The sequence below is a fragment of the Prinia subflava genome, chromosome 5 (assembly GCF_021018805.1).
Source record: "Prinia subflava isolate CZ2003 ecotype Zambia chromosome 5, Cam_Psub_1.2, whole genome shotgun sequence".
NCBI lineage: Eukaryota > Metazoa > Chordata > Aves > Passeriformes > Cisticolidae > Prinia > Prinia subflava.
The window spans coordinates 37,228,544-37,242,186 of record NC_086251.1 but is presented as its reverse complement, the minus strand read 5'-3'; the positions used below and the strand labels follow the sequence as shown (position 1 = coordinate 37,242,186).

The 13,643-nt window shown below is 36.0% G+C and overlaps 1 protein-coding gene across 1 annotated transcript in view; it reads right to left on the bottom strand.

Moving 5' to 3' along the window:
- Window positions 1-13,643, bottom strand: part of AKAP6 (A-kinase anchoring protein 6) — a 211,873-nt gene that overhangs the window by 23,294 nt on the left and 174,936 nt on the right. The window contains exon 11 of the mRNA XM_063398890.1: window positions 3,825-4,040. Within this exon, the coding sequence (XP_063254960.1) occupies window positions 3,825-4,040 (216 nt within the window). The remainder of the gene's footprint in view (window positions 1-3,824; window positions 4,041-13,643) is intronic.

Sequence of the window (13,643 nt, the reverse complement as noted above, 5' to 3'; positions counted from 1 at the left end):
GCACAACTATGACTGAGTCTGTCCCAAAACCATTTTTCAACTTTTCAGTCTTTCACATAGACTGTACCTTCTGAAAGAAACTGAGTTAAAGTGAGTTAAAGCTTCTCCAGCTGTTGAGCAGGAATTTTAGATGTCAATTTTGAGTTTACTTAAATGAAGATTGTTGCTATTGCTATTGCCATTGCCAGGCAGTCTCCTTTTTCCTTTAAGATGATTGCTAGCAGGATCTTGTTAGACAAGCTATAAGGCATCTGTGTAATCCTGAAGTTAAAATTAAGGTGACATATAACATTAAATCAGCAAAATATGGAATGATAAAACTGGATGAAAAGAATTTACTTAAAAAAACAAACACAAAAAAACAAACAAACCCCCAACCCCAACCAAACAAAAAATCCCAACACAAACAGATGGGGGACATAAAAACCCCTTTTGCTAAAACAAATTAGGACTGCTTCCAGTTTTCTGAGGTTTTTTCATTTTATGAATACCTCATTCTATACAGCTAGATTAACTGTCTGAATCTAATCACATTTTGTCTTTCTGGAGCAATTCTTTTTGATAATTTCATGTTATAGATAGAACTTTTTTGTTTATGAGAAGGACAGCTTTTACCTGACTCTAGGTGCATGAAGTACATGTTAATAAATTGTCATTTGTAAACTTATGCAAAATTTATGCACTATTGCAAAAGGTGAGCAAAGTTAACTGCTGAAGACCATAAATTAAGACAATTCAAAAGAAACATGAAAGTTTTCTGTGGTTAATTCCAGCACACCTTTGTAAAGTTGTAAGCGGCCCAGATAGGTGACTGAATGTAAAAAGGGGCAGAAAGAGACAAAGGAAGATCCCAGAACACAATTAGAAAACAGTAGAAGATGAAAGTGACTCTTGCACTGAGGCTATACAATCATCTGGGGTATCTTATTTACTGTCAGCAAGTCAGATGCCATGAATGAGTCAGATGCCATCAGGCTATAAAAACATCTCATTTGTTTTCATAAATTACAGTATTTTGTGGGCAACCACAAAGACAGACTTGTTACCAAGGGATACAGTTTGTGTGCCAAGCCTGGCACACCATCAAATACAGAGAGATACAGGAGCAGAAGAAATGGTTCTGGTACCTACCCAAGAAATGACTGCACAGGAACTGAGTGCAAAGGAAGCTTAGAACATGCCAACTCAGGCAAGGAAGTCAAAGAAACATGAATCCTGCAGTGGCTGGAGCATATTTAAATATTGAGAATACGGATAGTTTCATCAACAAGAGAAACTTGTAGATCCTGACATACTTAAAAGAAGCATTATAAAGCAGCCTAAAATGAGAGGTTCCAAAACAAAACAGCTCACAGTGAAAATTACATGAGCATCATGAGATCTCTAAATGGCTGATATTTCTCAGCAGAAAGAATGATACACCCCTCAGCCAGTGAAACTCCAGGCTACCTCAGGCAAAGTGGGAACAAAGCAGTGGGTACCCTGTGATGTTCCAAGCCTCCAGATATCAAGGGAGATTCTGTACTCATATCCTCACCATGCCTCAACTCCTGATAGATTGCAGTCCCAAACAGAAATACAAGACTTTGGTCCAGCTGCAAGAGCAGCACCAATCTTTAATTAGCTCATAAGAGCTTGTTTAGAGCAACTGCTTTCATACAGCAAGTGCCCATGTGCAAAAGAGGGTAATATGCGATCATTGCAGTAACTTGGACCTCTGTCAGCACTCGCTAACATATCTCACAAATGCAACTTCTTTCTGTTCCAAATCAAATAGGAGATACTTCTTTACTAAAAAAACCCCAAGCAAACTGCTGATTTGTGGTGCTTTACCTTTAAGATAACACAATTGGAATGCAGTTCACTCCCTCTTGGGCTGTTACAGACCCAACAATACTCAGCCCCAAACAAAAATAAAATCAGGATTCTGAGAACTGCTTTTTTAGTTTTGTTTTTGCCTATATATTGTGCACACTTATTTCTGAAGTGCCAAAGTTCAACTGTTTTTCCTACTGCTGGTCAGAACATTAAACATTCTGTGTAGCACTAACCAAATTTATTAGCGCTATTGCTGCAACACCTTAGTAATATGACTAGAAATATTCCTAAAATGGAACTATCATAATAACATAACTAGCATTTCTCAAGAGAATTAAAAATCTCTGCTACTGTATTTTGTTTCTTTATCAATCTTTTCTATTCCTCAGTCTCATATTTATCTTCTAACCCATTCACTTGCCCAGCTTATTTCATTGATGAATTCTTTAACTTCTGTTCACATTTCTTGCTCTCCCAGACGCATTACTATCAAAACTCTCTGCAGCTGCTGAGATTGCATTTGTCTTTTATTTCTTGACTTTCCTCTCAATTAAAGGTAATGTATTGTTTAAAACTCTTACCTATAATTTCCATAAAGCTTCTTTCTGGGTCCTCACTAGTTCTGTTTTTTCCTTTAACCCCGCTGAAATTTCTGTAACATTTTCTCACAATCTCAATTATCTTCACTTTTTATGTTGACTAATCCCATGCTTATAAAACCAATGCTGACAGTATATCTGCTTTTCAGGGATGAGTTCTTTCCATGCTGCCTCATACAGAGCCCCTTTTGACTTGTCCTAACAGTCTGTTCAAACATCTTCCTTCATCGAGTCCCTTTCTACATCAATACCTAACGCAAAAGAGCCAATAAATCAAACTGGCAGAGGAGCACTCCTATGTAATAAATTTTGAAAAAGGCAGGAAAGCAACATTATTATTATTATCTTCACCAGTTCTCTTATCCACAGCACCCTTCTCACTAACTCACCATTTCTTGGGGTGTTTAGACTAATACCATTTTCACTCAGTAACTGCTAGTGTTTTTAAACAATGCCTTACATGTCTTCATACTGTAGGACCCTAACTGAACCAGAGAATTATAGCTTCTGGTTTTATTTTTTTGTAAAGGAACTTTAAAAAAAATAAGTCAAAAGGAGTATTTCACTGTTAGTCAGATAATTGCTCAGAAGGATGTGTCAAGATTCTTTGCTTTGCTTTGCTTGATAGAAACCTAAAAAATTGTATCACTTCCCAAATCTCATCAAGACTCTTCAGTATATGAACTACATAGGATTATCATTGCTGTCAATGTAGCTGCAGTGTACAGACTTCAGCACTGTGATAGTTGTACAAAACATGCTGAGCCAATTCATCCGTTACAGTCAATGGTGTTACAGTAGGGATTATTTTATTTCCCCTGCTTTGTAATATAGTTTTATGCTGCAGAAAACCAATCTAATTCATGCCACTTAATGGATGGTTTAAGCAGAGTGCTATTTTGCCTCTTAGGAATCATTTCCCTGAGATAAAAGCAAATTACTACATTTTACTTATATTCAAATAACAGACGATTGTATATTAATCACATACCCATGGCATTCTATGGGAAATACACATCTATTGCTGGGATGCTAATTAAAATCAGTCTTAGTTAAGCAGGAAATTCTTTTTCTAAAATATATTTACAACCCATGAAATACGTCTCTGGGCCCAGTTAGGTACTGAGCAACTTGAGACGATTGGTTTTTTACTGGGTGGGATCAGATATGATGAGATTAAATATCCAGCAAATACAATATGTATATGTGAGTTTATATTATTAAACAATCTTGTCCATGTAATGCTATGTGAAAAACGGAAGATTCACTTGTAGACAGTAAAGACTAGGACTGGCATCTCAGTCAGAAGAAAATACTCAGAGATGGATATGCTTTTCATGTGCTGAAAAAGTGTTTCTTGAGAAGAATGAAATCCCATGAGATCTTTTTAAAGCAACCATCACTCACCGAGTCTTTTTCTGATCGCTTCTGTAGCCTGGTTTGCCAGTGGACAGCTTGCATGACAATGGCTTCCCACCTCCTCTCAAGGTTTACGATTATCAGCTGCATGGACTGGTGATCTGCATTTAGGTTGCAGGTCTCCTGATCATCCAGGAGGTGCTGGCACAGTCGCAGCACAGAGGCTACCCCACGGCGCCTCTGCTTGATCTCAGAGCACAGAGACTGAAGGACAGACAAACATCAGATGTCAGCATGGAATACTTTGCAAACTGAAACATTCTTTATTATCTGATATTTAGTGGTGCCCAATCTTTGTCTTGCAATATTTTTTTCGGGTCTTCCATAAATTACCCTACTTGTGTCAAAGTGTTTTATTTTCAGATAAATACAGTCTTAACCCTAACAGCACAGACTAACACTATGTTCAGTCTTCTTCAAACAAATGCCATACATAGCTAACTGTCTCAATAATGCTGAAAGCTTTATGGTGTAGACTCGTTTATTCTTCTTTTCTTTTTCATTCAACTGGGACACATCTGAAATGAGTTACCCTGACAGTAATCAGCTTCAGAAATCCTACAGAAAAATAAGTGGGAAAAATTGTAGTCATGCAATGAGAATACGTATATTTTTAGAAAAAACAATAGAAATTATGGGTCATATGCACCCTGTCACAGGAAAAACATTAGAGAAGGAGAAAATTCAGTATAAAATTGTTTACAGATGTTTTTGTTATCATAAAATATTTTCAGGGTAGTTCCATATTCAAGTAAATGTAGGAAAACAGCGACAATTGTATCATCCCTGAAAAGGAGTAATTTATTTCATATACTGATTCCAGTGCTACTGAGAATGCAGTAAACTGACGTAAACTGGACGATGGCAGACAACTGCTAAGCCCTAATATTGAAACCTGATGGGAGCCAGGATATGTTCTCCAGGTTCTCCACCAAAATCCTACAAAACTGTATTGAGAATCTTGTTGAGCAGCAGAATAAATAATGCATCCAACATGCTGGAACTAAAGACAAGGTCTACCACCCAGAAGTAGTTAATGGCATAATGGCATGGGGTGCTTCCAAGAATGGTTTTATCCATGATTATAGTCTACTGTCACGGAACATCAAACCGGGATTTTTTTAACTCATAAAAACTTTTAATAATAATATCTATGAAGCTGGGATACAGAAGGCAGAAATGCTTGTGATAACTGCTTCAGCCCAGGTTCTGAGATCCTTTACTTTTGTAACATTACATGGCTCAAGTATCCAATAATTATTATAGAGTTGTGCTACTTCTGAATTTAACAGGACTGTGCTCTACACATGGGAGCTTTTAAGATAATTTAAATTGTAATTTGCTGAAGTCTGTTTCTCTCTGTAGGACACCACAGATGAAAGTCCATAACCCCATGAGAAAATCTGAAGTATTATCTTTTTTGAAGACAGTGTGTTTGCTTCTAAACTTCCAGTTAAGGATAAGAAGCAAATAAAAAAACCCCACTACATCTCTCAAAGCTGTTCAGAAGCGTTAACTGATAAAAAAACCCAGGATCATCTTTCTTAATTTTATTAGCAAAACAAAAGCATTCTATAGAAAGTGAATTCCAGTTCCAGATTTTTGTGTCACTGTTTCTTTAAAAATTGAATTTTATAATAACTTAAAGGAGTATTTTGCTGCTGTTCTTTACCAATAATATTAAGCTGCAAGTGTGAACCAAAAGATTGGTATATGCATCTAAAAACATGTACAATTTCTTTTCATAGGGATAGTGAGAAAAGACAAGGATTTCTTTTAAAGCCTTCAAGAGAAATGATGATTAAACTCACAAACATAGCTGAATTACTAATCTACTTTCACTAGCACAATTGGGCCATCCTAACAGATTGCTTATTAATCAACAAGGGTAAACAAGGCCATGCAATCTCATTTGAAGCAGAAGTTTTAATGCCTAAAAGTATTTGTGTTCAAAATGTTATTCCCGATAAGCCTTCATTAGAAGACGTCTTAAAATGATTAAGTACATTTGATTGTAAAGTACACTGAGTAGTATAGTAGCAGGTGGACATTTCATACAGATGTTCCACTTATTGATATAATGCATTCTATAGCTATTTAAATTACCCTAACTCTATAATAGCTAGAATTCTATTACTTCTATAATGAGAGAACCCTGTACCTTTAATATTTCTGAATTTTAAATAAGGTGAATGACAAATTCCCAAACCACTATTTATGGCAAAATATGACCAGGAATTTTATTATTCAATTTATACCAGAGCTGCATTTTCACTTACATTTCCAGAACTTGCCCTTATTTATTTTCCTAGAGTTCATTACTAGTTTCCTTCACAGTTCTTGATGTAACCACCACGTCTGGCATATTTCCTTTCTGATGCTGTTCATTAGCTTAATGTCAGATCAGGAAAAAAAACAGCCAACCAAACTGGACCAAAAAGTCTATCTACAGTCAGGGTTCTTATTTTACATTTTATAACAGCTAGGCAATTCAGGTTTTATGGAAGTGATGGTGAGTTATATACCGATCAGAGCCAAATTTATGTAGGTATACGTTAACTTCATAGAAGTCAATATAGCTCAGAATCTGGCCCCATAACATTAATTTATCTTGATTTATTTGATTAAGTCATCTCTTATAAATATTGGTCTTTTCTGATACAATGCCTTTTAATATGATGAGGTAAGGAGAATTGCATTCATAAGCCATTATAGGGGACTTTAGGTGAGGCCTTTACATTGTGTTATCTGAAAGCAGAGCTACAGCATCCAAGTCATTTCTAATTTATATCAATTTTACACCACCATAATAACAGTAGCTTTACTGAAGCTATTTCTGATTTACATGGCTGTGACAGTACAATTAGGCCTATGGCACTTCTGTTTCAATTTTATTACATGATATTATGGTTAATATTAAACAGGAGAAGAATGAAGTGCTTGTATCTAACAGGGTATTGAAATAGTTGGCTACAGAAACAATACTTTAAAACACAGAGAACTTAATCATGTAAAGACATCTTTAAGCCCTATATAATAGCGCTAGAAGTAATGAATTTAAGCAATATTAGGATCTTGTATTCAGTGTCCTAAAGGGACACAATAATTGCCTATATCCCATGACATGATATATACACTGTGGTTTTGTATATCCGTCCAGGTCTGGCTATTGTTAAAATGGCATTCTTGTATAAAAACCTGTCAATACAGTAATTGCACATGCAAAGTATGCTTCCAGAATGGCAGTTACTTTAATTATTTGGAAGGTACATTCTACATTGTAAATGTAGAAGCTATAATTCATGTTTGATAAGAGTAAATGATTTTAAAAAGGAAATATGATGAGTATCTCTATTGAGCCTTGGGCCTTATGGTTTACAGCTGCTATAGTAAGCTACTGGGCATTTGAAGGTTCAGAAAATTAGAATGTGATCTAACTGTACACTGAAGTGCATCACTTAGACACATTTAGTCTTCTGTGTGTGCAAAAGATTTGCTGAAGTGTAGATTAAGAGATGAGACACTTTCAGTTTTGTGCCCTCATACTATCATGTGTCCATTGAGCTGTGGTAAATGTAAACACAATCCAAATCTTTGCAAGTGGGAGAAACATATTCACTTAAGCCATTTGCAGTGAGACTAAAATTTATTTGACTTTTTGCTGCAAGCTAAGAGCATACACAGTAACTGCAGATGCTGTATGTACTTGACTTTGTGTCTGAGTCATTTGCTTCACAACAGATACTGTGATAATATTGAGGTGTTAGTCATTAGAATGTTTTTATGGTTATGGCTTCCCACACTGAGGATTCCTGTCCATGCTGCAAGAATCTTGGAAAGTTCTACTTCCCCCTGCCTGCTCCTATTTTCAGTGCTTTGAAGTTATCACCTTCATGGCTAAAAAGGGCTAGCTGAAACTACTTTCACAGCTTGTTAATACCATGACTTAAATCATCTGGAAAAGTCCCTGCTGAGTCAAATGACATTAAACACTCCTTCCAAGCCAAGGGCTAATGGCACTATCTACGGGGATGGAAGTGGCCATGATCTGAACAGAGGGCGCTTGGCTTAGCTGCGTGACTCCTAAGTGAATGGCATATAACCAGAAACCTGGCTGCAGCTTTAGGCAGTGCCAGAGCATATGAGAGCCACAGAAAGGTGGAAAGTTGAGGAATGTTATAGTTCCTCAAGCCCAGTCAGTCTCCATCCCTGCCTTCCTGCAGCATACCAGCACCTGAGCTGTGCTGCACCGCCTGCTCTGCATGACTGTAAGACCTGTATGGGAAGTCAGCTTTCTCTCATAACATGTGACATGAAACATGTTACATCACCGAAACATGTTACATCAAGAATCTTGACCAGGTGTTTAATATTAACTATTTAAGGTTTTTGATGGATTCGGTGGGACTAATTGTGCTTAAAGGTAGTTTAAGTGTCACGGTAAAATTAGTTGAGTTGCCTAAATCCACATAATCCCCACTTTCACCACATAAATTATTGAGACATTTTCATAGCCTCATGTATTACATATTGTTTGGAGAATTCATTTTTATGGGATCTGAAGTTTCTTGTTTTCACTCTACAAGTGGATTAAGTGTTCATGAAGAGATGGCCAGAGTTTTAAAAACAGCTGGACAATAACAATCAGTAACTTAAACACATGGATTTTCTTTGTGCTTTCAGGTCCAGAAGAAATGCCAAGGTATACTGAGATAAGTGTTATTTCTGGGCTTCTGTGTATGCATGGACAATACAGGATGTTTTTAGGAACCCAAAAGAAGCTTAGCTGCAGAAAAATGACCAGCTCTAAGAGGAAGTGTCTGTCTAACCTTGGGTTGTTAAAGGCTTATTCTTCCTCCTTGTTGCAAGACACGGGTATGTGAGGGAGGGAATGATACAATTCTGATTGCACCAGTTGTTCTTTGATGGAAGGTGGATCTGCTGCTCTTTGCTACAACAATCACATGCAGAAACTAAGGCAGGATCTGAGAACAGAAGTCACCCTTCTGTGTACACCAATCAGACTACACCTCTTAGAATTTATTTGCCTTTTTATGCCTGATTTTTGGCTAGGGTAGCATTTCAGTTTTTAAAAGCGGGAATATAAAACTTTTAAGTATCACAACTAATAGAAATAATGTATCAATAAAAAGAAACAATAAAGAGGGAAACAGGAAAACTGGAAAACAGGAAAAAAAAAGAGGAAATACTTGAAAAGATTGGGTAAAATGTAGTTTTCAGTGTTGTCTGTAAAACAGCAATGCCTATTGGAACTTCTCAGGGTAATGCATTCTTACAGAGAAGATGGTGAAGAGAAAAAATTTTGGTTCTGAATGAAAAAGAAAATCAAAAATTCCTCAAAATACATTAGTAAGAGAGTAATTCCTTAAAATAAAACAGCTAAATGACAAAGATAGAAAATGAATGATTACTTGTCATTGTTTAGAAAAATACTGCCAAACATGTGTGCTTTTGCTGATTTCAAGGTTAAAAGAATTTGTCACCTAATATGGGAAATCTACTCAGTTGCATACTGTGTGACTTAATCTATATTGAAGCTAAATATTCTATAAGTATGCAGTGAAGTGCAAAAAACAGCAATTGAAAAATGACATGATTAAATGGCACAACATGCAATCATTTGCTTTCAATTATATCAATGTATCTTCTTCATTTCAAGGAGGCAGGCAGAAATATTGTTTTTTAAATGCCTCTATTAAATTGGGCACCAATAATAAAATAGATGAGAGTCCTAATAAGCTCATTTGCGTAACATATATCACACACCACAAAACTATTCTCTCCAAAAAGGTTTGTTCATAGATCTGTCTCCCGGTTGTCACCAGTCTTGGCTGTATTAAAAGATTTTAAAGGCACAAAGCTTGCAGACCATTCAGTGAAAAACCTTTGTACTTAACCCTTGAGAGAAATTTAATGCTAATTATGGAAAAAGTATTGATATAATATCTTTCCTGTCACATTTTATTATGATGACAGTCACAACAGAATCTGGGAATGACATTTTAGAAATATCATCTAATTGCAAGTCAGAAATACAGAATGACAGTTTAAAGTAGAATATCACTTCTTTCAAAATAGGGAACTGGTTCTCTTCATTTAAAAGCCCTATTTTTAATGGTATTACAACCACTAAATTGCTACACTGATCATATCTCTGTAACTCACTGCTTAGCAAAGTGTTACGATATTTCTCTTGCAAAAGAACTGTGTCTCTTTCTAGACATATTAAAAATGACAATGAACTATTAGGAAAAAAGACTTCATTTTTGCACTAGCTTTAAGAATGTACATAGGGGTTTGCATTCTACATATAAGAAAGTATTTAATGAATTGTTTTCATTATCTATAAGAAGTTACATGGGTATCTGTACTAATTTACAATAAATTATTGAATTATTTATTATTGTATACATTATTAACATAATTATTCATATGTTATTATTATTTTAATAATTACATTAATTACCTAGGTAAATATATTTATAATAAATAAAATATTTACTTTTAAATATCATTCTCATTTTTTTCTAGAAGTAAAATATATATGCATTAAATACAGTCACAATTCAGATTAGGTAGTCCTGGACCCATTCCACAAAAGCTACTATTTTATCTGTATGGCATTCTTTAACTTCTTTGTTCTATTCCTTATGCCTGTTTAAATACTTCAAAATATTTGTTTGTGAGAATACCATTCTATGGTCTGTTTTTGATCTCATACTCCCATGTAACTAGTAATATGCAATATACTCCTCTTCATAAATTAAAAACACTATTAAAATTCCAGACGTATAAAACAATATGAAGATTAAGTTACTATAAAAGAAACTATAATAGCTTACAGATTGCTTGTATCATTACGAAAGCGCTGGTATCTATTACAGTGTCTCCCTGGAATAAAGAATGCACTTTTGGCAATAATCTGTTAAAAAAAGTGCCCATTATTGTTAAGATGCTCCTATCTTAACTCTAAACTAGTGTGCAATTACAGGAAGATAACTTTTAAAAATAAAGTAAAACGGTGTTGGATGAAAATTAATCTTCCCTACTGAAATACAACATATCTTTTCCAAGCCTTGTTTTTCTTGTATTTCATATAGGGAATTAGATTCATAAACTGAGGTATTTTAGAGCTATATACTACACACTTTGAAGTTGGGGTTAACTTAGTTCCAGGGAATAAGCCAAGTCACTCAGATAGAGGAGCCAGAGGGGATGGCAGGAGGACCAATTTTTCTAGTCTAGCATAGTGTTCATAAATGCCTTTGGTTCATGTCCTCTTCTCATTTAATTTGAGAAATTATCTTTCCACTGAAAAAGATTCAACGGAGAAATATTGCAGAAAGTGCCATCGTTTTCCAGGGTTTCTTTTTTTGCCCCTGGAAAATGCTAAGATAAAAGTAGGCTAAGCATCAGACAGGTAGGATGAACATCAGTGTTGTGTTTTGCTTTTGTAATGAATCCTGGACCACACTGATCAAAAATATGTTTGCCTATACTGGACATTATAAATCCGATTTTTTTTTTAGATCATTACACTGAGTAGAGTTTCAAATGAAATGTGTAGAAATTCAAGAGAGTAAACAAGTTCAGGTACAGGCGGAAACTATTTTAAAAAATCATGTAAGGCATCATTTAGGTTCAACTTTTCAGTCTTTGAAATTCACTTAGAATTACATCTTAAAAGAAATCAAGATGTTTCTCCACATAGATCACACACTAGATGCCAAGAAACCCCCTTCAATTGCCTAAAAATCTTAGGTATGAATTTCAGGCACTTTTAGTGAAGAGTTAAAACTGATAAAACTTTGTATTCTATCTTGAAGCTATATTGGGGTTTAAAGGAAAAAGGTCCTTGCATGGGTGTACATCAATACCTGTAACTCTCAAGCTGAGGTTCAGATGTTAATATTGTACTTACTCCCTTTCTTAATCTAGTTCCCTCATAGGTGGTAGACATGTATTTTTGCTGTCCTTGTGCAGCGAGCCTGGTTTATTCCAAAATATAGTGAGAGCTTACCCTATTCTGAATTACAGAAAAACATGTCCTGCAGTGTATGTGTATCACCTTTTTTATGGGAAAGCAGTGAACATAAAATTGATTAGACTATTCTTCTGAAGACTTCAGAACAGGAAAGGGAAAACAAAAAAATGTGATAAGGAAGGAAAAAGATATATCCTTTGGTGTTTTTCTTATGTCAATGAGGTAAACTTTGCCTGGATACAAAAACATACAGGTTGAAAACATTACCCTGTGCCAGGGTAAACTGAGGAAAATAAAGTGTGATGTTTTCATGTCTATCTATCACAGGGACAACAAACAGGCTTTTCAAGAAATTGTGTTCACCTTATTTCCAAAAAGCAGTGCATCCTCAGAATGGATATACATTTTTTTTTGCCTTACCTTAAGCATAAATATACAGACGGACCACAGTTTTTGGTTTCAGTTCAAGACAAAACTGAGTCCCCAACAAGAGCATCTACTTACAGCAGAATCAACCAGAGCCAGGCAGCACTGTGATGAGGTAGGTTCACCCCTCTCAGATGTAGGGTAGCTCTACCTCGGTACCTAACTTGTTAAATAAGATTAGGACAAGTGATCACATTGACCAGGGAAGCAGTTGTCCCTCTCTACATGACAGTGGTGAGGCTGCATCCCAAGTCCTGTGTCCAGTTCTGGTCCCCGTACACCGAGAAAGACAGTGGGGTGCTGGAGCATGTCCAAAGAAGGGCAGCAGAGCTGGGGAAGGGTCTGGAGGGCAAATCATACGAGGAGCAGTTGAAGGAGCTAGAATTGTTCAGAGTGAAGGAAAGGAGGCTCAGAGCATCACTCTCTAAAACTACCTGAAAGGAACTTAGTGCCATGGTTTAGTTGACATGATGGTATTCAGCCAAAGCCTGGACTTAATGGTCTTGGAGGTCTTTTCCAAAATTTATGATTCTATGATTCTATAAATATATGAAGTTTTAAATGAGTACTAATTTGCCTCTTGTACAAGTTAGATGGACATGACATACAGTTTAGTCCCAGGACTACAAAAAGGCTTGAATTAAAAGGAAGGACAGAAGCAAGTGATTTGATCAAGATGAACTGAGAATGGCAGTCCAAAAGCTAAGGGTTATCAAAGACCAAAGGTCTGGCCACGATGACTGTTGTCTGTGATGGTCTTAGAGACTCAGAGGTACTCATACTATTGTGCCTTCAAATGCCATTCTTCCACTGCCTGGACAATAGGATTGGGATGAGAAGACTAGACAGGATGAAAACAAAGGGACCATGAAAGAGGCCTTCACTTCCTCCTTCACTAATGCTTAGGACATAATGAGGTGCCTCTTATTGTGACCAAAACATGAAAATAAGCATCAATGTGATAAAGGGACAGATTAATAAGAATGACATTACACCAACAGCCATTGACAAAATGCTCAGAATATCCATCAGATTAGGGACCAGGCCTTCAGTTTTATTCTGAGGCGAGGAAATGAAGCTCTTGTCTAAGAGAACAGTAAAGAAGTCATCCTTCAAAGGGCAGGAATCCACATATTATTTTATTCCCCACTGACTTTATGCAGCGAGTATAATCTAAGCCACTCTCTTGTCCTAGAAATATGGTACCAGTCTACCAATCCCATTCCTGACTGACATCTTACACTTGTGACACATAATTTATCTGATAAGGACTGCAATAAACACTAAGGAATGTATATTGAAAACCTGTTTTTTACACTCATATTCTTACTCATACTAAATTACACTTAACCCTGCAAACAATTCTACTAAAACCA